This window comes from Caenorhabditis remanei, chromosome IV (assembly GCF_010183535.1).
Source record: "Caenorhabditis remanei strain PX506 chromosome IV, whole genome shotgun sequence".
Taxonomy (NCBI): Eukaryota; Metazoa; Nematoda; class Chromadorea; order Rhabditida; family Rhabditidae; genus Caenorhabditis; species Caenorhabditis remanei.
In genome coordinates, this window is record NC_071331.1 from 13,872,823 (window position 1) to 13,900,173 (window position 27,351).

General features: G+C 36.0%; 8 protein-coding genes across 8 annotated transcripts; 3 read left to right on the forward strand and 5 right to left on the reverse strand.

Annotated features, from left to right (window-relative positions):
• Window positions 1-12: 12 nt before the first annotated feature.
• On the forward strand, window positions 13-670 carry GCK72_013901 (uncharacterized protein; the record flags this gene model as incomplete). Its single annotated transcript, XM_053730049.1, has 2 exons — window positions 13-480; window positions 533-670. 2 exons carry the CDS (start codon window positions 13-15, stop codon window positions 668-670), a joined length of 606 nt encoding a protein of 201 aa, XP_053584821.1.
• Window positions 671-729: 59 nt separating this feature from the next.
• Window positions 730-954, forward strand: GCK72_013902 (uncharacterized protein; the record flags this gene model as incomplete). Its single annotated transcript, XM_053730050.1, has 1 exon — window positions 730-954. One exon carries the CDS (start codon window positions 730-732, stop codon window positions 952-954), a length of 225 nt encoding a protein of 74 aa, XP_053584822.1.
• On the reverse strand, window positions 753-2,099 carry GCK72_013903 (uncharacterized protein; the record flags this gene model as incomplete). The annotated part of the gene is made up of 7 exons (XM_003107788.2): window positions 753-856; window positions 1,185-1,251; window positions 1,301-1,419; window positions 1,468-1,639; window positions 1,693-1,802; window positions 1,851-1,933; window positions 1,981-2,099. The coding sequence occupies 7 exons, from the start codon at window positions 2,097-2,099 to the stop codon at window positions 753-755; spliced, it is 774 nt and encodes a 257-aa protein (XP_003107836.2).
• Window positions 2,100-16,221: 14,122 nt separating this feature from the next.
• On the forward strand, window positions 16,222-16,785 carry GCK72_013904 (uncharacterized protein; the record flags this gene model as incomplete). The annotated part of the gene is made up of 2 exons (XM_053730051.1): window positions 16,222-16,318; window positions 16,628-16,785. The coding sequence occupies 2 exons, from the start codon at window positions 16,222-16,224 to the stop codon at window positions 16,783-16,785; spliced, it is 255 nt and encodes an 84-aa protein (XP_053584823.1).
• A 132-nt stretch (window positions 16,786-16,917) lies between these two features.
• On the reverse strand, window positions 16,918-18,025 carry GCK72_013905 (uncharacterized protein; the record flags this gene model as incomplete). Its single annotated transcript, XM_053730052.1, has 6 exons — window positions 16,918-17,100; window positions 17,147-17,323; window positions 17,375-17,461; window positions 17,511-17,799; window positions 17,852-17,947; window positions 17,994-18,025. 6 exons carry the CDS (start codon window positions 18,023-18,025, stop codon window positions 16,918-16,920), a joined length of 864 nt encoding a protein of 287 aa, XP_053584824.1.
• A 252-nt stretch (window positions 18,026-18,277) lies between these two features.
• GCK72_013906 (uncharacterized protein) lies at window positions 18,278-20,350 on the reverse strand (the record flags this gene model as incomplete). The annotated part of the gene is made up of 7 exons (XM_053730053.1): window positions 18,278-18,412; window positions 18,455-18,520; window positions 18,568-18,623; window positions 19,505-19,634; window positions 19,685-19,933; window positions 19,997-20,113; window positions 20,240-20,350. 7 exons carry the CDS (start codon window positions 20,348-20,350, stop codon window positions 18,278-18,280), a joined length of 864 nt encoding a protein of 287 aa, XP_053584825.1.
• Window positions 20,351-20,600: 250 nt separating this feature from the next.
• Window positions 20,601-22,597, reverse strand: GCK72_013907 (uncharacterized protein; the record flags this gene model as incomplete). The annotated part of the gene is made up of 6 exons (XM_053730054.1): window positions 20,601-21,245; window positions 21,290-21,375; window positions 21,421-21,487; window positions 21,533-22,237; window positions 22,280-22,485; window positions 22,531-22,597. The coding sequence occupies 6 exons, from the start codon at window positions 22,595-22,597 to the stop codon at window positions 20,601-20,603; spliced, it is 1,776 nt and encodes a 591-aa protein (XP_053584826.1).
• Window positions 22,598-22,890: 293 nt separating this feature from the next.
• Window positions 22,891-25,364, reverse strand: GCK72_013908 (uncharacterized protein; the record flags this gene model as incomplete). The annotated part of the gene is made up of 8 exons (XM_053730055.1): window positions 22,891-23,631; window positions 23,675-23,788; window positions 23,835-23,947; window positions 24,003-24,081; window positions 24,131-24,465; window positions 24,828-24,976; window positions 25,021-25,252; window positions 25,298-25,364. 8 exons carry the CDS (start codon window positions 25,362-25,364, stop codon window positions 22,891-22,893), a joined length of 1,830 nt encoding a protein of 609 aa, XP_053584827.1.
• Between the last annotated feature and the right edge of the window lie 1,987 nt (window positions 25,365-27,351).

The following is a 27,351-nucleotide window of genomic DNA, read 5'->3' on the forward strand; positions in this document are numbered from 1 at the left end:
CCTTCATTCAAAATGCCTGGACGTTTCTCTGGAAAGGTGGCAATAATCACTGGATCTTCATTTGGAATTGGAAGAGAAACTGCTCTTTTATTTGCTAAAGAAGGTGCCAAAGTGACAGTAACTGGAAGAAGTGAAGAACGACTCGAAGGAACAAGAAAAGTTTTGATTGATGCTGGAATTCCAGAGAGTAAATTTCTGATTGTTGCTGCTGATATTACAACTTCCTCTGGACAAGATTCTCTGATTGCTGAAACATTGAAACAATTTGGAAAGATTGATATTCTGGTGAATAATGCAGGAGCTTCAATTCCAGATTCGAAGAAGAGAACTGGAGTGAATCAAGGAATTGAAACATATGAACAAGTTATGAAGTTGAATGTTCAAAGTGTTATCGAAATGACACAAAAGATTCGACCTCATTTGGCTAAAAGTAAAGGAGATATTGTCAATGTTTCCAGTATTGTTGCTTTGAGCTTTGGAGTAAGTTTAATTTTGTTATCCAGTGGTTATTTGCATAATTTTAATTTTTCAGTGGGCTCGTACTCCATACTATCCACTGGCTAAAGCGGCACTCGACCAGTATACAAGAAGTGCTGCAATCGATCTGATTTCAGAAGGAATTCGAGTGAATACTGTCAATCCGGGAGTTGTTCAAACTGGGTTCCATTAAAGTGCAACTGGATTGTCGGCTGATGCATCTCAGAAAGTAATTAATTTTCTTCTGTACGGATGAAGACAATTTTTTTTCAGTTCTACGACGACATGGGTGCTAACCCATCAGCCATTCCAGTTGGTTTTTCTGGTCGCCCAGAGCACATTGCAAAGGCGATTGCTTTCTTGGCTGATCGAGATTCTTCTGAATACATTATCGGTCAGAACATCATTGCTGATGGAGGCACCAGTCTGGTTCTTGGTTTTCACGCACAGTTTCCGCGACCAACAGAAAATAAATGAGCTAAATTGATTCATATTTCCTAAAATTCCGAATAAATATAGTCTATTAGTCTATATTTTTGTTGTAATCTTCATCATTGATGCATTCGAATTTGTACAGAGAAAAAAAATTAGAAAATGCAATGCTATAAAAGAAGAAAAAGGAGAAAAAGATGAATATGAGATCAATAAATGTATGATTTGGGAGATGAAAAACCCGCTATATCTGATATTTCAGATGCTATGGTTACTGGCTGATGAACACGGAGAAGCACATTCAGTTTTTGGTGGCTGATGAGAGTCAGAATTGAGGGCTTCCTGAAAATGAAACTATCAAAGAACTTCGAATTGAATTCTCTAAACTGACAGCCAGAAATCCCTTTTTCATGTTCTGAATGATAAACTGAACAAACTTGAACCAAGCGTGAGTTGTGTGCTTCTCTACGGTCTGAACCTTCTTGAGACCTCCACAGATGACGTAGGTTCCTGTAGATCATTCTAGTTGATATAATCAAAAATCATACTGTGACTCACCTTTCACGTCTTTCAGAAGAGCCGACACAACTGAATCAAGAAGACAATTCTTGACGCAGAGCCAGTTCTCCGCCTGAAACCAAACTTTCATTCTGAAATGCATTGCACCGAGTTGAAGTGAGAGATCCTGAATCTCTTCGACATAGTTTGTGTCCATCAGTTTTGAGATAACCTGAATATTAAATTTACTTTTTAATTCAGATTTCCCATTTTAAGAGCGATTACCTTATTGAAGAAACAATTAACTCCATCGGCAACTGATCTTGCTCTTTTCATTCCGTTGACATCTTCTGTTGTGTAGTTTCCACTTCCCAAGAAGCTTCCTGATTTGCACTCTGAAAGTGTGAAAAATTAAAATGGAAGCAAAAGGGGATAATCTGTACCTAAAAGTGCACGGAAGCGAGTTCTGTTATCATTGAGAAGTCGGGCAACAAGTTCGCATCCGATATCAGACTGAGTTGATGCTCTTAAAACAATCATCATAATAAATACCTCTGAGAAATCATGACTCACTTCTCCCAGCTGGCACAAATGCATTGTCTCTCCGCTATACTCAAATTGATAGTTTTTGGCCCAACTGAAGGTGAATCTGGAGCTGGAGACGTCCGTCTGTGACTGAATGGATGATCCATTCTGAAAAAGGAAACGGAATGAATGTGGTACTGGAACTGAATTTCAGGTACAAAAGAGGAAGTAGGACGAGGGAGAACCTAATTAAATTAGGGAGGAAAGGCGACCAGTCAAAACAACGAAAAAGCGACTAAAATTAAGAATGAGAACAACATTAGAATACATGGAATTGTGTGGTTCAAAAATTGACAGGTTTCTCCGAACGAATAATATAAAAAGGTAATCTGGATACGAATAGAAGCACAAAAAAAGGAATTTCAGTAAAATTTTGAACGATCAAAGATGATGTTTTGGGTAGTCGTGGACTCTGCAAAACATATAAAGAGACCAGCTGAAAATGAAAACAAATCTACGGGTCTGAATAAGAGGAATCTAAAATTAGATCCATAAACCTATGACAAAAAGAAAAAAAAGAACACTGAATGAGAAAAAAGAAGAGATCTCCGGATATCTGTCTACCAATTCTCTATTCTTCACGCTTCAAGAACACACCGATTGTGTCTAAAACCGAATAAAGGATTCAGAATTTCCCACGTCACATACACGTTTTGATGGCAAATGCAGCAGAAGAAAAACTAGCAAAACATGAGAAAATAGAAGAGAACATTGAGTAATTAACACAAGTTGGAGGAGTCTTATTTCCAAATCTCACCAGAGAGATTCTTAGAATTTCGGGTGGGAGTTAGGAAGTTGATAACAGTCTGATTGTTTTGTTGTTTCTTCGAAGTACCTGATATCTAGAGAGTCTGTTGTGCCACTTAAGGGACTGTCTACACGGATACGACATAGATGAATTCGTTGTTAGTGTGGGAGGTTTGGAACAGAGATCCCATTTACGAAATGTGTTTTTTTAAATAAATGACCGTCAGGGCCTAAGGAAACGGGAATAAGATTAGATTTGAAGAGAAAATAGCAGAACGTGTGGGCGACACGGTTCTGAAAATCAAGAGGGGAGAATGGTTGGTTCAGATAGAAAACAAGATAAGTCAGTTGTATCTAGACAGTGGACTAAAAGATTACTGTAGTCTTTGCAGTAATCAGAAAACATTTTTTTCTTTATCAGATAGTTTCAAGAAGACGTTTTCAGATAAAACTACATTACATAGAAACTGCAATGACCTCACAAAAAAAGGAAAAAGGAGATCTTAGTTTCAAGATGTCTGGTATAGAAACGTGTCTGACCAAAAAGTGTTTCCTAATTAACATCCGAGAATTATACGGATTTAATCAACTTTTTCTCTATTTCCGGTAGGACGGGAAATCCCGATTTCTCACAGAATCTGGAAAAACATTTAGAAAACTTCTTTTGTTTTTTTTTCTTTTTTGCTCAATTATGTCAAAAGCAGGCTAGACGAATATGTGGAGAAGAATGCCAATTTATGATTAGTTTATGACAAAGAAAATTCGAAGACTGAGGTAGACTAGAAGACAGAAATTAGAGAAGGAAATGAGTGGTTGATGACTCAAAAAATGGAAAAAAGAAGGAAACTGAAATTTAGAAGACGTATCTCTGAGAACCTCCTGGATATTCGAAGAGCACAGGAAATGAACATTTAGTGAGAAGTTCTCGGAAGTCAAATGGGCCAAAAAAGAGAGAGGAAATGTGGAAAAGGATTGCAGACAGGTGGGTAGGGAACTGGTTGAAAATATTGAAAAATAAGGAATACGGATTTGAAAAGTCAACAAGGACTTTTGAGAAGCATATTATGAACTCCTTGTTGCTCAGGATACAGAAAGTCTAGACTTGGAGAACTCATGAATACGGGTGAAATCACACGGGAATTAATGGAAAATATGTACTGTCAAGGGAAGCGATGACGTCTGGTGTACCGCCTGTTTTCTAATGAAATACCGTAGACTTTTTAGTTTTTCAATTCATTTCAAGAGTCATATCAAAATAACTGACTCGGTTTTGTTTTTCAAGGAGTCGGATTCTCCATACATATTAATTCATTTTTCATCGTGTTAATTTGCTCCGACCGAACTTTTGATATTTTGGAATTTTGACGCAAACCGAACTAAAATGCCGCTCTTCTCGATCTCTGAATAATTTTTCTCTATTCAGAAATCAGAAACTTCAATCTGCCCACCAGAATACCCTATAAAATTCGACCACTTAATATTTACACTTCAAAATGAGATCTCCAGAATTCCTGTGCTCACCGGAAAAAAAGAAAAAAGATGCTAACAAAAGTTCAGTGAACATTCATTGTGGGTCAGTGAGCAACTAAAAACAAAACGGGAAAGAATAGAGATTTTTGAAAGAAAAGAATGTGAACTGGTCCACTGCCAGAATTTTTAAAGATTGGGTTCTTATTCTGCGGCATTAAAAATATTCTTATCTTCTATTCTTTTTCACAAAGTACACCTTATAGTCCATTAATTGTTCTTTAATTTTCTCTCACTTTTTACACAAAATATAATAAAAACAAAAGAAATTGGGATCCATTTGGAATATGGAATGACTAACGTCTTGTCCCTAAAATTCGTTTCTTTTGTTATTCTATCTCTCTGTTTTCAAAAAAGGGAACCCCGGAAGAAATTTGAATTTTAAATGACAGTTGGTGCCTAGGTGGTTCAAATGAAACCTCTCACTTTATAGGTTTGAATTTTGAACGTTATGCAAATGTGCTCCGTTGGGACAGGAATTGTGAAACGCCCCCGGAGAACAAAAACACTTTTATGACGGAGAAGTATTTCGAAAGTACTTATGAAACTTCTTGACTTCCGTGTAACAAACAATACGAGTTCATTCTGAGATCAGCACGAAGTCTGGAATCACTAAACAAGGAAATTCTAGACTGGATATGAGTGAAAGAGAACTCAAAATAGTCTAAATGAGAATTGGAGAAGCGTTTAGTCAAATTGAGACAAACAGAGAAAAGAGCGAAGGGGATCCGGATCTTTGTCATTCGAGAACTATTCATTGTTTCCTATTTTGGAAGTAGAAAAGAGGGAGGAAGGGATGAAGAAAAGAGGAGAAACATCAAGAAACTTAAAATTGTGAAATTTAGATTCTTGTATGATGAAGGTGAAACAGAGGGGATCTCATATCCAGTCTAGAACAGTTCCGATATTGTATTTTGAATCAAAACAAATCATCTTGATTCCAGACTGAAAAGACAAGGACTTTTCAGACTGGCTTTATATGAATCTGGTGTTGTGTAGACTAGACATCAGTTCTTTATAGCTGTCTAACACAGAAACAGGCTAAGTGATTCTCACAGTTTTTTTCTCATAGTTAGTCTTATATCGTTTTTCTAAAATCCTTTTCCCATCGTTGAAACACAAAAAAGCGAACTTGAAAACTGATTTTCGAGACAAAAGTAGTTTAGAAAAGGAAGAAAGTTGTCGTTTAATTGCCCGAGTGATTCAGACAAAGACCTGCGGGGGCCTCCGGAAGAATCAGAACGAATTGAAAAGTAGTCACTCTTTTCCTCTCTTCATCCTACAAAATGACCGAGACAAAAGTTCTTGGAATGGAAAAAATACAAAAAACAAGGATTTCTATTCAAACTACACATAGCTATTACTACAAACATGCGTTGATCTACATTTTCTCATAAAAACATGCAAAAAAGCAGGCGATTTCCGATCAGTTGATCTCTCAATAACAAACAATAAATCAAATGAAAAAAAGAAAAATGAAAAATGGAAGTGATATTGAGTCAACTGGGTTATAACTAATCTTGTCATAATCTACTCTGTCACTTATCACAATGATGAATTGTCTCAATGGGGAGGAGTTTTATTCATCTGAATTCTTTAGAAATAAGAAATTAATTCTGATTTGTTTCTTTAGAATTAGTCAGAAAGAAATTTGGAAAGAATAGGGATTCAAGAAAGAATGTTTTGAACTTTAGACCAAAAACTGAAGAAGAGAATTGTGACGTGTTAGGTGCAAAAGCCTGATATTTCCAGTAGAAGGATTTTTAACTTACTAATGAGAAGGTCCTTCGAAAACTACGTAATTGAATTTCAATCAGACTTCTTGATGACTCAAACGAGCATAAGGATACGGGAATATTTGATGAAGGAGAAATAAACTCGAACATTTGTTCAAATTTCAAGCAAGGAGTTCTATATAAACTTCTTTTTGAACTAGTCAAATGGAGTTCCCGCTGTTAAGCCCACACAAGATACACATTTTAATTCCATTTTTACATTTTAAAAATTCGAAAATTATGTCTTATCAAGTCGTCTCAACGAAAAAGGAAACAAAAAAAATTCAGTGAGTCTCCTTTATTTAGACCCGTAATATTTACTTACCAAGTTCTTAATATTAATATTTTCCTAAAACCGAAAATTTGCTAGTGTCTGGAGATGTTTGCAGTAAACTGAAAATGAGAAAAAGGAAGAATTATCAAATAGGCTCCACCCCTCGTTCAAACCGAAACTCCCTGGAGTCGGAGTTCCAGTTTCGAGTTTAAGACTCAATCTTTGTAATTATGAAATGAGTTTGCAGAACGAGAGTCCACAGGGAGAGTGTGTGGGTTGATTTGAGTGATGAGGCAGAAATATTGAGTGATGAGAAGAAGGAAGTGATTCATGAATTGGAAGACAAAAAATTAGAGCAGAAAAACAACAAAACGTTAGACAAAAGAGAAGCCACAAAACGGGTAATTTGGAAATTTGAGTAAGAGAAGTGACATGATACAAATTTGAATAAGACAGACACTCGAGAAGATTGTTTATGAAAAAGGGCGGCCTCGTCGAAAATAAAAAAAGGAGATGTAGGATCAGTTTCAGAAAAAACAGAAAGGTTATGGACTCTTATATGAAGAGGAATACAGCTCATTGGCACTACGACAGATTAAGAGAAAACTTTAAAACTAAAAATTTACAAAACTAGAGCAACTAGTTCCTGAAATTTCTAGACAAATGAGATTATCTCCTGCTTGAATTTATATGAACAACTACGTGCCTTCTCCTCGAATTTTGCCGGTTGAATCGTTACATCAATGAGTGATGAAAGTTTCACAAAATTTCGAAACTGAGTCATGCACCCAGACATTCGGGATTAAGTTTTCACTCGTAATCTTAAAACTATACAACTTCCATAAAGATAATAACATTCTCCAATGCCAACCTCCGCGCTTTCGGTCTCTGATCGGATATAAAGCAACTTAAATAAGTTATATCAAGACGTTTGATCCTTTGCGAATTTCGAAATGTTTATATTTCTCGACGAATGAATTATGATGTACGTCACAACAAGTTTCGATCCTATTTTTGAACTTTCCAAAAAGAAAATGAGTGGGTGGGGATATCAAGAAGTACATGTAGTATTTCGACTTAGTACGTAATTTTTCGTTTGTGTGGTACAAATTGAAAAACAGAAACAGAAACTGGATATAGGGATATATGGGGATATGAAGTTTTAATTCACGTCCAAAACAAAAAGTTTCCGCTAGCACTGAGGCCGAGATGCACCCAGAAGAAGAAGTAGAAGGGACACGGAATTAGATTTTTAGAATTTTCGAATTGTATTTCAAGTTCTCACTAATTCAGAAAGTACTTAAATTTGCAACATTCAGAGAAGAACGAACTGAAAACATAAATTACTAGTTAATGAATATTGGAATACGCGGAAACGACGAATACGTGTAATTTTCTAGAGCAACACATAGAGGTCATTCATCTTCTATGTGCAAACATGCAAAATGGATTCTGAATCCTTGGAACGATCAAGTCAGATGAGGTTTATGAGACCTTCTGGTTGCAAAAGACACAGAGAATCCATCTTTTCCAGATTTCACAGAATTCAGATGACGCGTCCTTTCGGTTTTCTTACCCCACTCAATGTGCAAAGAAATGAATGTTTATTTACTGGAATATGGAAAAAAAATAAGAAAAAATAAGAGCTTTTTCTTCTTATTTTACTCAAATTTTTATCTAGTCTGGTCTTGTTTCCTAGTCTCTTCCCGAAGCACTTTCTGATCAAATTTTAGATGATAGACACTATTTGATTGAATATTCAGTTCTTTGGGTTAAGGGGGACTTCCGAAGATTCAGAAAGAGAATTTGAGAAGAAGAAGAGATGAAAATGAGTCAAAAAAGTACATGTATGTAGAGAAAAAAACAAGCAATTACATGATGAGAGCATAGAGAGAAAATAGCAATTAGATTTGATGTGGGTGGCCTCATTTCAAGTTGAAATGTTTCCTTCTTCCATTTATTTGGAAAGAGATGCATTTTGGATGAATATGCTACAAATAATGAACCGAATAAAATGGAAATTGGATCATTAGAATACTAATGAAATTGCACTTGAGAGAAGAGAAGTGAGGTGTTCAATATATTCGAATATAAGCTCTCTCAATTCTTTGAAGAGGTGAATAAGGTTGTTCCAAGGCATCAGAAACCCACAAATTAGGTTATAAGGAAAGGTTTACGAAGGTGATGTGATGAATCGAGAGAGAGAGAGGAGAAAAGATCGGAGAATTTGTAAATTACTAGGTTCATCTTAGACAGACATACGGAAGTTTTCCATGAGAAAAGGTTCTGAATTCGGAATATCAGAGATCTCTAGGCTAATTGAGCATTTAAGAACGGGGTATTCCGAACTCAATGTTGTTCTGTCCGATGTTCGAATATTGTTTTTCAAGTGATCCAATTCAGGTTCAAGTCAAAATATTTTAATCCTGTTATTTCACTATCTATTCTTTTTTGATCTTGATCTCTAGCATTCAAATAATTATAACTTACAAATAACGGGAAGGAAATTGAACTTTATAAAGTGATGTGATACGTTGAAGGTATTTCTAAATCATAAACGAACCGATGAAACGACATTTCAGTCTGTAATCGTGATCAACTTTTTCGTGTTTTGTGTATTCCGAAATAAAAGATTATTTTCAAGTTTTTCCTGTAAGTTTCTCCTACCGAAACTGTGAATATTCAATGGGTTTCGGATCAAAAACAGAACAATAAATCAAGGAAAAAACGTGAGCACGACGAAAACACTATTTAGATCAATGATTGGTTCTGGAAAAAGCAACAACACAGTATCTAAACTGGAAATTAATGATTGCAGCGCCTGAGCCGCCTAAAATCTGAAAATACTCGAAAGAGAAATCAAAGTACCAACTCTAGACAATGAGGTCAACTTTGATTAAAACAGAAAATGAAGTGTACTTTCAATTTTGGTCTAATGAAGAATAGAAGACGTGACGCCTTCTGAATCGTTGTACTCTCGGTTTCTCATCTCCGGTTCGTCATTCTTCTCCCCCCAAATTTCGTCATTTTTGGTCACCCCCGTCCCGTTAAATGAATTTTCGGAACCGCCTGTGCTCAAAGCTCGGACTCCATATCTATCCTCTTTTTTCAATTCGAGATGGAAAGTCCCTTTCGATGGGAAATTACACTAATGCACGCAATGGAACACTCGTTAAATCGAACAGAAAACAAAAGAGTTGTGAAAAGAAAAATGACAAAAATAGAAGAAAATATTTGTGGAAAACGAGAAACTTTTTTTCGTGTGTTCCAGGTCGAATATCAAATTCCCTTGAGATGAAGAAGGAAGAAGAATGAGAAGACACGCCGATTTGTCAGATGAGATTATATACAAAAAGTGAGAAAAAACACTTCTTTTGTTTCCAGTGAGAATTGATGACGTGGCTGCAGTCAGATGCTATTTTTCTTGTTTTGAATAAGATGAGTAAGGATTCAGAGAGATACATTTTACCTGGATTAGGTTGGTTTTGTAGTAGCACATGATCAAAGATTCCAGACGAAATAAAAATAATGAGATTAATTTGAATGACAAATTTAGCGGGGGTGTTGCTGAGTTACATGTTTTTCTCCGGACAAAAAAAACAGTCTTCTCGGAAAACCATGTGTCGATGAATTGCACCTAATTTCCAGTTTTAAAATAGTTTTTCAGACCGGAAAACCCGAAAACCAAAAACATTCGTATGGCTGTATTCTACAAAGTAGTATCCACCAAACTCTATACAAAAAAAACACAAAAGTTACTAAAAATAAAATGTGGAAAGGTGCGAACGTCCAATCTCAAGTGTCTGATCCATCTCTTCGCCGTTCTTTGAAAATACCGTTTTGATTTGTTGACAAAAGGATTTTGTTTCGTTTCTTGATTGCAACCGATACAATTTGGCAGAAGGAAGTAGAAAAATAGATGATGTGCTCGTTGTAGTGGAATCCTATTGATGACATCTGAATCTATTAGTTCGTTCGAGTAGCAACAAAAAATGATTCTTCCGTTGCGGGGAATCGAACCCCGGCCTTATGGGTGAGAGCCATAAATCCTAACCACTAGACCACAACGGAGATGATTTCTTCTCTCAAACAAATTGATCGAATAAAAGATAGATGCTTCAGCTGATAAGTCAATCAGAACAAATATCAAATAGACACAGAAAATGATTGACATCTCTCTCGAGGATTGTACACTGAAAACAGTGGAAATCGAGAGACAACATGTTGGGATGCAGCATGATTCAGTAAAGGGATTACGGTACTCATTTCCTGCTGCAACTGGTCCGCAATACCTCGTAGGTAAAAAAATGTTTAAAAACTGTTTATTTCTCGTTTTCTCGTACGAACCTTATAAAAACAGTCTTCAGGTTGAATCAAGTTTTATTCACACATTTGTCCTTCGGTGTGAAAGAAAACTAAAATAACTTCCTAGTAACAATATAACACGTTCCATGCATTTTATACAATCACAGTCTTTGTTCTCTCTATTTTATTGTGGCAGTACATATGAAATCATCTAGGAAGTATAACTCCTTCGATGAATACATTTTTCTTTCCCAAAATAATTCGTTACTCCAAACTCAAAAACCCAGGAGACGTGCAACCTCGTTAGCGAAGGGGAAATTTCTGATACAAATTTCGACGGGAAACGCATCACAAGTAACTCAATTTGGACAGATTTCAAAGCCAGGTTGCCACTTTTTCAGCCGCATCTATTCGCAATTCCCACGTTATCTTTGCAACATTCCGCTTCTCCCGTAGTGTAAATGATGTTTGCCGCGTCGCTATTATCTCCGCAATATTGACGCATCTTCGCCACCGGTTCCATGGTGTAGCGGTTAGCACTCAGGACTTTGAATCCTGCGACCCGAGTTCAAATCTCGGTGGAACCTCTCGTTTTTTTGAAGTTTTCATAACATAAAGTTTCAGTTCATTTCACAGTACGAATATACGAACTCTCATAAAGCAACTAGGTTAATTAAGACAGCAGAATTACCTTATTTTTGTCACATTTCGTCCATTTGATGACCTTCTTTTATCACTTGATGGCGTCAACCAGTTAATAAAGCCCATTAAAGGCAGTGTTTCCCATACACAAATCACCAAATCATGTCGTAAAATAAAACTGAAGATGAAGGAGAAGAAGAATGATCACCTATAATAAATTGTCTCAGTCAGGCGGTCAGCTCTCGATATATAAATGTCATTTGCAGTGATAGATCTTCAATTTTCCAAAACTTGTCTCTCATAATTTTATTCTGAGACCATCGGCCATTTCATTTTTTTTGTGTGTGGTGAGAGAAATATAAACCCGACACTTTTCCACACGAATATCAGATTTCCTTTCGAACGAAGCACCATCTTTCTTGCCATTGACCGGTCCGAAAAATCCGAGTATCCACTTCTTTCCAACCAACTTAATTGTATCGTTTTCTCCTATTTTTTCGTTCTTATTTCATCCGAGTGATCCGGAACCAAGTGCATCGAAAGCTGTCAGAAAGCCATCTCATTCGACATTCATACCCATAACATGTAATGGGTTCCTTCTTTTTTCTGCCCGTTTTTTATGTTATGATGGAGAGATGATGTTGACGGATTCTACATTTTCAGAAGGTAAGAAAACATTCCAAAGCCTTTTTCCTTCTGGAAGTCAACACGGAATTTTCGAAAAATGTAATATGGTATTTTATTCGTCTCTCTAATCAGTTGAACTACTGGGCCCCGCTTCCTAGAATATACGAGTTTCAAGAAATTAATGTTTTGATTTTTTTTTGCTTATAGAACAAAATTTTCATGCAAAACACGCATCGTGTTAGGTGTTCCAAACAAGCAAGTGCTCCCGCTGTTTTCCCCATTCCCGACCTCTTCAAACAGGAAGTTGCACACTTGAACGGCGAGTGAATGAAGTGTATTATGGTATTGGGAAGTAAAAGTAGTATATGTACTTCTCCCCCTTCCCTTACCTATTCTTCTTCTTATTCTTCTCAAACAATTTATTCTCCGGTCAAGTTTTCATTCAAAAGTATTTACATACACATATTTCATGTATAGCCACCAAAAAGTGATTGGTTAGGTATAACTGTCGTTCTTCTCCTCCTTCTCCTCGTCAATCCGAATGTCCTTGATATGTTATGTTCCTCTTTTTTAAGAATCTGTTTCAGTTTGAAACCAGAAACCAGTTGGAGATGAAATCCCACTGAGATCTCATCTGTCTAATGCAATTTCTCATTACTTGGGGCTTTTGGAAAGTAAAACCAAAAGTTTTTCGCACTTTCTCCCATCTTCTTATTGACTTCCTTACTACTTCTGATTCTTCTTTTTCGGGTAGAAAATCTTCTTTTTTCAAGCTTCCTTCATTATATATTCACATCTGTCAAACTTCATTTTCCATTCTTCTCTCACTTTTCTTTCCAAATTATGTCACTTTCTGTCTGGTCAGTGGACCAACAAAACTTTTTTGGTCCGAAAACGGATTAGGTTTCAGGGAAAATTGTGGGATTTTGACACTTTTGCAGAATATGGTCCGTTTTTTGTTGGTTTTGGAACTCACTGGTGTCGTGTTTCCTGGAAAAGTCTGGGGAAGTGGACTTTGGTAGATCTTTAAAGCATTTAAAGTTGGAATATGAATGATTTGAACATTTGAACTAACTTTGCTTTTTTCATTCACTAGTTAATGCATGAGCTGGATTACTGTAGTTGAAGTCGGTGTGCATCTCGCCTAAATGCACATTTCTATCTCAATTAAATTCATCCAACCTCATAAAAATATGTTTCTAGTCAGAGAAATTCTGAATTCAAGCCAAACTCACACTCACGTCGGAGACAACTTGTCATGTATTATCTTTCATACGCGTTTCCTAAAACCTTTCAGAAGTCAAACATCTGAACTCCCAATTGCAATGTTCTATCCATTTAGTAACAATATTTATTTACATTTGAACCTTCTTCCATCTGCCATCTGCTCTCTCCCTTTTACCGATTTGTTTGGATTTCGGATTATACGAAATGTTGTTTCTGGAGTAAGGATTTGCCATTTGATTCATTTTAAAACTGGAAAAGAAGAACATCTCTGCGGAACACTCTCCATTCCAACTGATAATTTCCAGTTCTTACTGTTGTCTTGATTCAGTTTCTGTTCCAATGAAACGCTCTTCCTCCCACTCTTTTCACTAATATCGTTCATTCGATCTTCGGCTCTTACGATCTTCTTTTCTCACTTTCTCCTCGGTTTCCTTCTGGTAATCGAATCTATATATGTGTAATACGATTCCGTCACTTTCTTTCATACATACCAAAATGAATATATATCTCAGTGGTCAAACAGTTTTCTTTTGTTTGTCTCTTTTCGAGCCCTCCACTTGCTGTCAACTACACGTCAAATTGGGGTGAGCTCTCATTGAATCTGTTGATGCTTTTTTTGGTGAGGGAAGAAGTGACCCTTTGAGTACACATGATACCTGTGAATTGAACTCTTTCCTGTTATCAGTTTCCCGTTCCCTTAGTTCAGATTAGTTATATAAAGCTCGCGATGGAGCTCCTTCCCGAGAACTTATTATTTTCTAAACTCTAGTCTAAAATAAATGTTTTCATACACACATCTTTAATTAATCAGTCTTGGTAACCGACTGCTCTGAAATTCGAATTTTCTGAAAAGGCGTATCCCAGAGTATAAATTCGATACATGCTTCCAGAATGTTTCAATTGTATTCAAATGCCGTTTTTGATATTTGTCTGATACGCCGGGGTCAAATGAGTTTACACCCATGTTGCCCTTTCATCCGATTCTCTCTCATTTCATAGTTACCTTTACAACGGTCCAACAACACGAAAGGGTCAACTCCTCTTCTCCTTCTTCTTTCTATCTCTTTCTCTCTTCTACTTTTTCAATTGCCCTCCTACTTCTACCAGCGCAACCACTGTCCGGCGCCAATTATCGCTCCGAGTTGCAACCAACCGGGTGTCATTTTCTGGTAATGACTGACACAGAATGACTGAAGAGTGAAATCCTTTCAACTACTTTGCGATGAGGTTGTGACCTTTTGAGAAACGGAAATGTTGAATTTCGAATGATTCATTTGAATTAATGTTCCTGAGGGCTCATGTGAACGTTTTCTTGATAAATCTCGGAAATGGATCCAGTCTACACTTCCAAATGTATCTGCTTTGAGTCTGGCTTTTTGCTCCAAACTCGAAAATCCCGAAAAACTTTCAAGGATTTCAAACTATCAGAAGTCAACATCGTACTTTCGAAAACAAATCTCTCAAATTCCTCTTTTCTCACCGGATAAAGATTAGAAGCAGATTAAAGTACCAGTTGAATTTTCCTTTTAGTTTCTCAATTTTTCCTTTTTCTTGAATGAAGTCTTCGCATTTTTTGAGAAAACACAATTTTCGATTTGTGTGCTCTTAACGAGGTTTCGATTTTATAGAAAATTGACAACATACTCATTACATGTTCCTATTTTTGGAAACTCGAGACATTGATTTCTTGAGGAAAGCGAACTCTCAAAGTTTTCCTGGACAGTTCCCTAAAACTTGGTTCCAAGAGTTCCTCTGAATCTTCAGAATCTTTGAATCCAATTCTCATTTCTGCCACCTACTTTTTCTACCTCTCTTCCCAGTTTTTTCCCTCATTTCTGTCCATCCCCCATGCCTTTACCGTATAAATAATAACACGTTCTTCATCATCTTTCTCGTTTTTTTCTTCTTCTACCTACCTATTACTGTGTGTGGCGGCCATCTTTTTTCTCTTCTACAAGCCCTCATCGTCCGCTAAAGTTTTGGTCGGTTTTCGTTTTAAATTGGCGGCTTGACTTTTCTCCTCCTACTCTCTGACAATTCCCATCTCTACCGCTCCCGTTTTTACTATACATCCGGATGAAACAGAGAAAATTGAAAGAGTAATGAGAGAATTGAAAACAAATCTACAGTGTTTTCAACCATTTTCCCAGTCTCCTCTCTTGTAAATACTTATGCCATCAGAGTCTCGACCACATGAAAAAAAGGAGAGACTGTTTGCTCAAATGTTGATCTTATACTCTTGTTATATAGTCTTCGGCACAGAAAACGGTGCCGATAAAAACGAGATTTTGTCAAGTGATTTTTGATGTGGTGCCATGTCTTACCGATGTAAACAATGCTCCTCGCTTCATGGTTTGAGGATCATTTCGCTTTTTCTTTCGATGGTAGATAGGTTGAAGTTCTTTTAAAACGATTCCGTGGGAACTTCTCCAGTGGCGTACAGTATGATAAAAGTAGCAGTGATATAATGGCTCGATCTTATTTATATGGTAGGAATGTTTCATAAAGTTTTCTAGTTTTCCAACCATTCTCAAATAACCGTAGAGATTCAGAATGTGTAAAAAATGTTCTAAATGCCACATGTAACTGGATCAAGCTGAGCGTTTCAGAAGATGATTTGTTTGTGTCAGTTCATTTGTGAGTGAAGAAAAACTGCTCGCTCAACTTATTCCCTACTTGATGTCTTCCTTTTCCAGAACGATTTTCATGATTTGTCTGGAAGTGTTTTGTTGGTCTTTCTTTTCTGGAACCAATGTTTCCTTTCAGTCTGATTAAAATCTTTGGAAGTAAAATGCAACAAACATTCAGAAACTTCCTTGTCAACAACTTTGTATTTGAAGATTTAAGCCTACAATTATCTGAAGTTTTGACGACAGAAATCCTTTCATCCTCTTCTACTTTCCATGTTTTCCTAAAAACTCATAAATCTTCTTTTCTTTTAAAAATTCTGTGCAGGAGACCACCCTCTTACTAGTTATTCCTTTACTTTTCGGCTCTCTCTCATCAATTATTTATATTTTTGACTCTTCTTCTTCTACTTCTCCCAAATATTTCTCCTTCCCACGACAAGTCAACACAATCACGTGTTTCAAATTTCAGTTCAAAATGACATCGTTATCGTCGAGCATCCTGATTGTTCTCTTCACAATTCTTTTTGTTTCAATCAATGGAATTTCCACTTTAGAAGTCACAGAGTCATCCGGTAAGTATTGAGAAAAAAGTGTTTCCGAGTGGATGAATAGACTAAAAAGGGAAAGGATTTCGGTTTCGAATTGAAAGTGAAGTTTCAATAGAAAAAGAAAAAAGAAAAGGAGAAGTTCAATCAAAGTTCGAATGAATATGTATAATTGGGCAGACTATATATATACAAACTATACTTTCGATCGGTTTATGTTTTATTATTTTGAAAGCTCCACGAGGTGTTACTGGGTACCCAATAATAGTGAAGAAACATCTAGAACATTTTGATCAAAAGGAAATTAAAATTCATACCATATTTCCAAATTTCCAGACATAAAGCAGTCATCAGCCCAAGGAGTTGCTCCAACTCCATTCCAAGTTGCCACTTCGCCCCATCCATTCTCCCGTCAAATCGCTGCTCCGTCGAGAATTCAACGTAGATCAATCACTCCAGTCCCAATCCGTGCTCACCGTGTCTACCATCACTAATTCGATCTAAAATTTTGTATTTTCTCTTCATTTCCAGCAGGCTCTTTTTCGTTCCACTTTATGCATTCCTCGGGTTTTTCTACTTCATTCGTCTCCTCAGATTTCAATAAATGTTATTTTTGCTTTTCAAAATTATTTTATTTTCAACTTTTCAAAATCCACAGAAATATCAAATGAGTCAATTTCATCCCACAATAATTGTCTGATCGACTTTCGAGACCTCAGTTGACATAACGGCAATTTGAAGAATTGATCTCTGATTTCTCGAACTGTCTCTTGAATATGATCTATCCCTCGATCCATACAACTTTCTTCCTGAAAATTTTGATTCACGAAGTTCATATGGCATTCAAAAACTCACTTTTAGAGTCCAAAATGGAATATTTTTCATAGAATTCAATACAATTACCAATCCAGTTCGATACGATTCATTCATTCCCAATTCCACAAAATCCAAAAATGCATTGATTGATTCCAAAACTTCTTTCACAAGTTTAACATTTGATTTGTGCAATTTCAGTATGTAGTGAACTCTGTTCTAAAAATAATCAACAGAACTGAAATTCAAGGTTGAAATGGGAGTACTCACCAGCATACGATGTTCTATTTTCTCCGTATTTCTTTTGTGGTTTTCATTATTTTCATTAAGTCTTTTCGTGCTTTTCAAAGCTTCTCGCTGAAAATATTTTCCATGATTCCACGAGAATGAGATTAATACAACAAACCATTCCGAGAAGTTGGCTGAACACGAAATCTATATCAGTCCAATTTCTGACAATATCAAAAATCTTTTCGATATTTACTCGATTTTCTTTCTCTTTCCTATTAATTTCCATCAATTTCCTCTTCTCTTCTATCTTTACTTCCAGAAAATCTTCCAACTCTTTTTCCAGTTTCACCTTCTCTTCTTCGTTTTTCTTCTGGGTTTTCTCATAAATTTCTTCGTTTTCTTTTGTTTCTTTTTCCATTTTAACTTGAAACGCAATCAGATTCTCGATTTGAATCAGTTCTATCCTGAACACGGAGAAATATGATTTTGGTATTTAAAACAAAACACAAGACTCACTCATCCATCATTAGCTCTCTTGTTTCACTGATTTCTTCGATGACTTCCCCGGCTAGATCCATTAAAATCGAATTTTTACAATAAAGACTGAGACATCTGAAAACTGAAAAATCAGTAGACTAAACTGAAATTATCAACTCACTCGTCTTCTTCAAGTTCCTCAATAGTAACCATTTTCTTTGTCTTCGTTCAGTTATCGGAACATAATATGAAACTGTTCTAGTCAACCTATAAAATCAATCTCATATGACCAGAGAGAAAAAGAAATGAGTCAACTTTTGTTATCACTCCTCCTGACGAAATAAGATAACATTCATAGGAGAAACCATCGCATGATAACTAAAAGAGAACAAGAACGACAGAGAGAGAGAGAAACAGTTTTATTGACTTATTATTTTATCCAATACAGAGACAAGAACAATATTTTCAATAATCAATGGCATTCGAAGAAAGCATTAAACCAGTTTGATTTTGAATGAAGTTGTCGACCGAAATGTCGTAATTATTGATTGTTTCATCCATTTTCAATAACAAATTTCGATCGGTGCTTTTGTTTAATTTCTGGAAATATAACCCGAAAATTAATACTTTTTTTCTTCTCACCAAAGTTCTCCTCAAATTCGATACCATTTCTTCAATATTTGTAGTTGAAAGTAGTTCCAGATTACACTGAAAAACGAGAAATTTGAGTTATTGGAATTATAGGAACCACTCACTTGAACTTTCTCGAATTGTTCCTTGCTCGCAGTTTGTTTCCACTTTCCCAAGACTCCTTTAATTTAATTTAATTTATTGTGACTAAAAGGAAACCAAAAAGATACAAAAGACTAGAAACAATCCCTCACGAGACAGTTTCGAGTAGAAAATAGGGATGACATGATACATAGGAAACGGGGAATGAGAATAAATATAAAAAGGAGGGTAGGCAGACAAGTTGGCAAGGGGGGAAGAGATAACCGTAGAAGGCAAATTAAAGGAGAGAATAATGATATGTATTTAACAAAATGACCAGATGAGATAATAAATTAAAACCGGGTAATGGCAGAGTCAAGAAGATGTTCAAATTGGGAGGGGGAGAGGAAACTACTAACATTGGCAACAATGGCATTCCAGATGGGAAGGATAAAAGAGAAAAAATTGTCGGAGAGGGGGGAGACATAAATGAGAGTCATGGGTCTTCGTGGAGAACTTGACAGTCTGATAAAGGAATTGAGATTGGGAAAATGAGATGCGCCAGCTATAAATTTATACAGAAGGAGTAATTGGGATTTGAGTCTACGGTGTCTTATAGAGTAGATAGAGAGAAGTTCTAGACGATGCGAATAAGATGAGAAAGCGATATTGCATCGTTGGAGAGTTTTCCTAGAGTAAATTCGAAGAGTGGATTCAAGAAGTCTGGAGAGGGATGAGGAGGGGGCAAGACAGAAAATGACAGAAGCGTATTCAAGAATAGGAAGAACATATGTTTTGAATAGAAAAGAGTAAAATGCCGGATTATTAGACTTGAAAGATTTGAGGATTTGGGAAGAGCGAAGACGAGCTAGAGATACTGACTTTTTAATGTGGGCAGAAAACTTGAGGTCAGGTTCAAAGAGAATTCCGAGATCACGAACAGAGTGGGAATCTAGAATGGGAGAGCCAACGATGTGAAACCGGTGAGAGGGGTTGAGGGAACCCAAGCGGAGTAAACCCGTTTTGTCACTACCATCAGATGATTGTCTTTCACTACCATCAGATGATTGTCCAACTCCTCTTTCTTGTTCATCAAACGTTTTATATGCTCCTGAATCAATCGAAATGAGATCAATAAATCAACGATCGAAAGAAACTCACCAATATATCAGTTATCTCATCCACAGTGAAGCCTTCGTTGCTGTTTCTCATAAAGTAGACCATTTTAACCAAGTCATAAATCTCTTTGACTGAATTCCATTTGTTTCTTGTTTCCAATATGACATTCCCCGACGATTTCCTTTCTTCTCTTCTCTCGATATTTGACCGTAGAGCCATACCTTGATTCAACATTTCTTGAAGTTGATTGCCCTCCTTCTTGTCTAATTTCTGGCTTTCTTGGCTGCTTTCCTAAAATTGAGTATTCAAAAAGTCGTAATTCCATTCAAAGAAATTTAATAATTAGTGACTTACTTTGAGAAGTTTCATGTTCTTTTCTCGAAGTAGACGCTCTTCCTTCTCCTTTTCCTCTTCAAGTTTCTTCAATTCTGTTTCGTGTTTCCACTTAATTTCAGCTCTTTTCTGTTCGTACTGCATAACTTCCATTTGTGATTTCAAATGCTGTCCTCGTAAGTGATTCATTTCTTTTTCATGAGCCCTTTCCATTTTCAAAAATGCCACAATGTTAAACCAGTTTTCATAATTTGAAAAACTAACCTTCAATTCGTCCTGATACTTTTTATCCTGGTCCTGAAGTCTCATCATTCCATTCAATTGAAGTTGAGCAAGCTCTTTCTCGAACTCATTCTTCACATCATTCGCATTCATTTTGAATTTCAAATTAAGAGAAAATTCGAGAAATATAAAACAAAATAAGTGTTGTTATCTTTCATTTCAAAGGGAAACTGTGTCAAAAAATACTATTAGCAAGACAGGAAAAAAGGGAATAAGGGGGAAAGGAGAGACGCAGAATACTGATAGAAAGGCATAGCAATGCATCAATTGACCGCTTTTTGAGTTTCATTGCTCAGCAGAAAATCAACAAGTAAAGAGAGGATTATATTATAACAGAAGATTATCATAATTTGACCCGATGATCGAAATGCAGAGGACATCCACTATTGATGTCAATCGGGGCGTAATGAGCGATCTCTTCGAATATCTTCGTGTATCTTTTCTGATTTTTCTCCCAGAGAATTGTGCATTGGCACTTCGATCCTTTCTCCAAATCTTCTCCATCAACGCCTTCTGTGAATTCTTTCCATTGAGCTTTCAAGTTCTCCAACAGTTTGTCAATATACACACTATTTTCATTGAGTTGTGTTTGTTTCCACCTCGATAAATTCTTCATACTGAACTGAAGAACAGAATTAAGTATACGTTTTCGTGTTTTCAGCAATCTAATTTTCCTCAATTTGCAATCCAAAAATCCTTCAACTTCATTCGTCCCAACTTTCAGTAGTGCTTCAGCATATTTCTTCGTTTCATTCTTGATCGCGAATTTCCAGAATAATGGATTTTTGAGAGAACAATTCAAAGTAATGCAACCAGTTTTCGCCGGGTATATATATCCGAAAGTTTCCGCCGTCATTCCCAACAATTCGGCAACTTCTCCTTGGAAGAATAGTTTAAATTTATTCTCTTCTTTCTTTTCCTCACAACAGATTCCAGTATTCACTCGATTTAAGTAAACTAAACACTGAAGGCAAATAGACTTCGGACTCTGAAATGTTACATTCTATTATAGAAGAAAAGAGTAGAACAAACCATTTCATGTCTCCACCAATTCTCGAATATTTCAATACAGTTGTCTGTGTAATATTTGTAAAGTTCCATATTATCATCTTCATAATCTGAAATAACTTGTTGGCATTAACAGAATAAAAAGAAGCATTTACCAAGAAGAAGGCACAATGGACATTGGTTTTCATTGTTCACAGATGCAGTCAGCTCTCTAATTGAGCCCTGAAATCGTTTCTTTTAAACTGATCTCATCGCTTTCACTCAAACCTCTTCGTTGACTAAACCAAAAAGTCTAACACGATCTTCCGCATTCCTTTTAAAATACAACGGACATCCCAACATTTCGGTTTCAAGACAACTGAGAGCCATCAAAAAGAATTCATCGTCTAAGTTTTCAACCACTCCAGATAATTCCAATTTCTCATAGAGTAGAGTGCATTCACATTTAGATTCTTCTGATTCAATTTCGTTGAAGAAGTCTTTCAATTGTTTATCGAGACTCTGAATTCTTTTTCCAATAAGTTCTTTTTTGATTTCCACCAAAAGATTTCCACAAGAGTTTTCATCAATTGTGTTGCTCGTCTCCCGAAATAACTTCCATATGGAAAGTCCCGTTAGTTCAAATCTCATGTGACGTAGTTTACACGGAATTGATTTCCTTGAATTATTCATTTGATATCTGAACAATTCGAGAATAATGTTCGAACTTCTTGCTTTTATTTCTTCTGCAGCATATTTGATATCATCAAGTTTCATACTTTTGTGTTCTTCATGCTGTTCTTCATTGTGTTTATAAAAACAGTCTGAACAGAAAACGTGGTTGGCCAGTGTCAAAAGATGACTATCAAACCGCATTCTTAATCTTAGAGAATCTCCTTTTTGTTCGCAAAGACGAAGTTTATCGCATGTCAGACATATCCAAAGTTTCTTTGCTTCTTCAGTACACTTCGAACATTTGTTTTTTCTTGTATCCTGGAATCTAATATGTAATCTATCACAAGTCTATCCACTTACTGTCCCATTCCACCAATTTTTCAAAATATTCCAATAGTCTTTATGATATCCTTCTATTACTTCCAGACTCTGATAGTTTACAGTTTTACTGATGAATGATTCTTCTTTCTGACATAATGGACATTTCCCATTTAGACTTCTTTCAACGCATTCCAAACAAATCGAGTGACTACATGTTCCAGTACATGGTTTTCTTTTCTCTCCATCTGGAAATGAACTAGTTGTATCCAATCTATCATTTACTAACTCACCAAACAGCTTGACATCTGTGGAAGACCGTACACAAGCATGGCAATAGAGACAGGCTAGGTGAAGCATTTATCTCTGCAATTTGGAATGAAGATGATGAAGGAATAGATGAATCGAGAAAATAAGAATGAGCAATGGATTCAACCAACAATCGGCATGATAGTATCAGTTCAGTCAGAAGTGTTTATTACAAACTACATACAACAGAAATATAGAAACAGCCAAATGCAGACATTTGTCTCAATGATGGAACACATGACCGATTTCATGACGAAATAATTTAGAAGGAAAATTATGATAAGAAGTTGATCAACTCAATTGAAGATCTGTAATTGTTCAGAAAAATATTAAACTAGAAAATTTCATAAACAAATTACCCATGGAAGTATCGATTCCTCATCTAGATCATTCACTTCATTTTGGATATTAAAACACAAACATTCAGTTCCTTCGTGTTCAGAATCTCTCCATCCCAACTTCAAATTGTTAATCAAACCGGATATATCATCAGATACATGTTTGAGTTTTTCTATGTTTACTCCTTCCATTGCTCTCTTGAAATAGTATCGAGTTTGAGTTTTCAGTCGACCGTATATTTGCAATAATCTGATTTTTCTCGCTTTGCACACAATCATTTCTTCTATTCCTCTCTTCAAAATCTTGTGAACTAGTCCCATTGTGGCCACTTTCATTGCAAACTCATAGTATCCAATATCACTCAAAGCGATTGCATTATATTCACATTTATCCCCATGCACGTCATAACTTGAACACGTTTTTGTATTATACAGTCTGGTTATCACATGATTGCATCCACGATTCCATGTTCCTTTCCATTCATTTGATTTCAAATCATCGCAGTACTTATGTTCCCAATCCGCTTCAAGTCGTTTCTTACAATCAACACATTGCCATCGAATCGGAAACATCTCCATCTTATTATATTTGAAATATAAAGGCATTTTTTGTCTAAATTGAACATGACTTTCTATTCCAGGTTTAGTTTTCAATGCATTCATATTTGTGGTCAACTCGCAGTGAACACAAATTTCCAGCTGATTGGAGTATGAAGAGCAACTGACACAGAATCCGAGTTCAGATGCCTGGAAACATTCTTTCAGAATCGTATGGACTTTGGTCACTTACCTCACAAATCCACCATTTTTCGTACAAATCAACGCAATTCCTCACATAAAAATGAACAAGATTCATAACTTCGCTGTCGATTACACATTCATTTCCACTTCCCAGACCTTGATCCTAAAAAATATCTGAAAATAAGACCGACCTGACGTTTAGAACTCACAAAGAAAAGTTCTCCACAGAAAGAGCATTTGTAACTCCGATTACTTGTAACACAATCCAGACAAGTTGATGTTTTACAATGATAACAAATACATGGTTTCCGCTCGAAATTATCTGAAATGATTTCATGAATAAAACTGAATCAAACTTTTGTTTAAACGATTGTTACCAAACAAGCAGCAAACTCTTTTCTTCCCGAAATTCCAGCAAAACGCCTTGTATATTGCATATAGTTTGAGATTTGAAGCCTGTAAATATGAAAAATTTAATAACTTGACTCTTGGAAAAAATGCAAACCTCCAATGCTTTTTTCAGAGTTTCTTGAATTGCTTCAAGTCTGAAGGGACACTCGGAAATAATTGAATCTCCCAATTGATTGATTATTTGAATGAAATGTTTCCCAATTTGATTTCCAAAACAAAGTTGATTCATTTCATTCAAGACTTTGTTACAATCACAATTAGCCTGTTTATCCAAATATTTCGATTGTATTTCCAGATCAGCAATCCACGTGTCACCTTGTTCGATTGGAACCATTTCTAGATTTCTTCTTGGAAGAGACTCAAAAAACTTGTTCAATTCGGATGGATAGCGATCATGATAGTCGTCAAATTCAACTTTGGCATTTGGATCTGGATAATAAAAGGAGGCAAGATGTGCAAGTTTCTCGCAAGTCCGATGCATTCTCATTGTTTGAATCAAACATTTTCCTTTTCTTGAATTCAATTCTGATCGAATAAAACTTGTTGCAATCCAAGACGAAGATCTTTTCAGTCTCTCCTCGGTATATTCCAGTTCTTGCAGTGTTTTACAGACATGGTCTTTGTGATGATCTATTATACAATTAGAGCAGATCATTCGATTCAGAAGTATATAGAATGCAAATCGAAATCTAGGTCTCCAGTATTTTTCGTTAGGAAGTTCCAGTGGAGCACGTGTCGTATGATACGCTGTTCGAAAAATTATTATTCCTCAAAACTATCTGCAGACTCACATTTTTTCGATCTTTCCAAGTTCACTTCGTGTATTTTTCTTCTCAATTCTCGTTGTCCAAAATCTGGCCACTCGGTTCCATCTGTTTGAACATGATCAATTTCCAAATTATTCAGTGATAACTCGCAAGTGATGCATAATTTGAGTTTTCTTGATGGTTCGTAACAATTGGTGCATGTTTCTTTGGTACTAACCTAAATAAAAACTTGATTTTCTTGATTTGGAAATCTCTCACATTAGCCTTGAACCAACTCTTGAATACGGATATTGGATCTTTTCGAAGTTCTTCATATATCGCTCGAGCAGCATAATTCTCAATATTCACAACATCTTTTTTACAAATTAGACATTTTTCAAACTTCTTCACACAAGTTGAGCACATTGGATGACCACATTGAAGAAATAATGGACGCTTTGTTTCGACACCTGAACTTTTGCATTAAAATATCATCGACTTTTTCTTTCTTATACCGTAAAAGACATCACGGTTACCAGATGCTTCACATCCTGAACATGCGAGTGCTTTGAGTCGAAACATTCTATAAAACTTGAACGTTCAGCTGTTTGAGATCGAGAGAGAAATCGAAAAAAAACAAAATCAAAAGAAAAATTTAAAACTGCTGATTTGTTGCGACGTCTGCGTATCTAACATATGAAAAGAAAAGATGGGAGAGAAATTCAACGGAAGATTCAACAATTTTGATAAGAAACAATGAAAAATGAGAAAAAAATGTGAATGTGAAGAGGGAAAAGAATGAATATGATGCATGTAACCTTTTACAGAATGAACAGACTTTTGGACGCTGCATTCTTCTGTTGTCAACAAACGACTTGACACAATTTTAATCATAGCAATGATTTTGGACATTCAAATAAATCTAAGCAATAGATAGATAACCTTGTCATTTAATTTTTTGAAAGGGATTTTGATAAGGGAATCGTTTCAAATTGAAACAATAGATAAATAAGGCCTTTTTTTGAAAATTTATTTCAGAACAGTTGCAGTAATTTGATCAGCTTGTAACTTGTTCCGCAATTGGATCATATGTATACGGAAATCCGGATGAAAAGTCAAGCAACATTGTTACAACACAGCAGGAGCCTCTGAAACAATTTCGTACGTTTTTTGGAGGTCATGGACCTATCAAAAACCTCGATTTTTGCAAGAAAATGTTTCCAGTTTCCTGCCGCCCAGGAAGTATTTCATGTTCATATCCCATAATAGTATTATAAAAAACGACAAGACGTAGGTCACTTCCGTTTAGTCACCCCACCGCTTCTTCTAGTGACCCCTAGTTGTCCTCTCCATCAGAATAATGCTCATGACACGAAAAAAATGTAACGGCGTCGGAGGAGTGAGTGAAGAAAAGCTCCGTTTTGCGAAATTTCAATAATTCACGACCCATTGACACGTCCCTTCCTTTTGCCCCGTATTTTCGCATATTTCAGTGTCTTTAAATACACATCTGTGTCTTCCGCCTTTTGTGTTATTCTTCTCAGAATTTTTTGTGTTTTTCATATGTCTGCTGTCAAAATGTGTGCTCTCGAGGTGTCTTGAACTGCAGGAAACTTTGAAAAAATATTTGATTTAGTTACAGTAACCCATATTGTTCTATATGGATCGTTGGAATGCTACATCTTTCTCATTTCTGAATTTAAGGCATATTTTCGATTGATGAAATCAGGTACAAAAAATTTCTAATTTGCATACTCTCCAGCTATTTCAATACGTCAAGTTTACACAGCTGACAAGTGTTTTTCTCTCTTTGCTTTACTGATAAGGTCAAAGGTTTTTCTTTCTTTCACTTTAGAAAGTCGCGAAGTTTCTGATTTGACAGATCTTCAGGAGAATGCCGTTCCCACAAATCGTTTCATCTGTATTCTTTATGGAATTTCTGGTTTCAAAGGTTTCATTGTACATACACATATAAGTAAACGGTTTGAGTGAACATGTCATTCTTCGTTCTTAAAATGACTTCAGAATAACTTTTCATCAGAATTTTTAATATTATTTGTTGTGTTCCTGTCCTCTCTCTCTCCACTTTTTCTTCATTTCAGAACAATTTTTATGCAGTTTTTGTAGAGGAAATCGCGTGCACTCACGCACAATGACGTTAGTTCTGGTGTATTAATTTGGTAGAAAAGAAAAGCGAAGCAATCGAAAAATGGCACTCATTTTTCTGTTCCGGCAATTGCGGAGAACCTTATGAACCTCATTAAAAATGAATGGATCCACGAGATTTCTCTTTTCCGTTGTGTTTGTGAATCATCTGAATCCTCATCCTTTCTTCATTCTCTCTGCAATTCCGACGCTTTCGGATATCAAGCACTCTGAGAGAGTCCAATTAAATTTTCAAGTAAGAGAATAAGCAAAAATCAGACATTCATGGAGGAGGAGCAGCTGAAAAATTGATCAGGTGAAGATTGGGGCGGAGCTAACGGAGATGCTTGAAAAATGAGAAAAAGTTATCACAATACATAGAAGAAAAGAGACACAGTTTTCTGTTCCTTCATTTTCCGTTTCA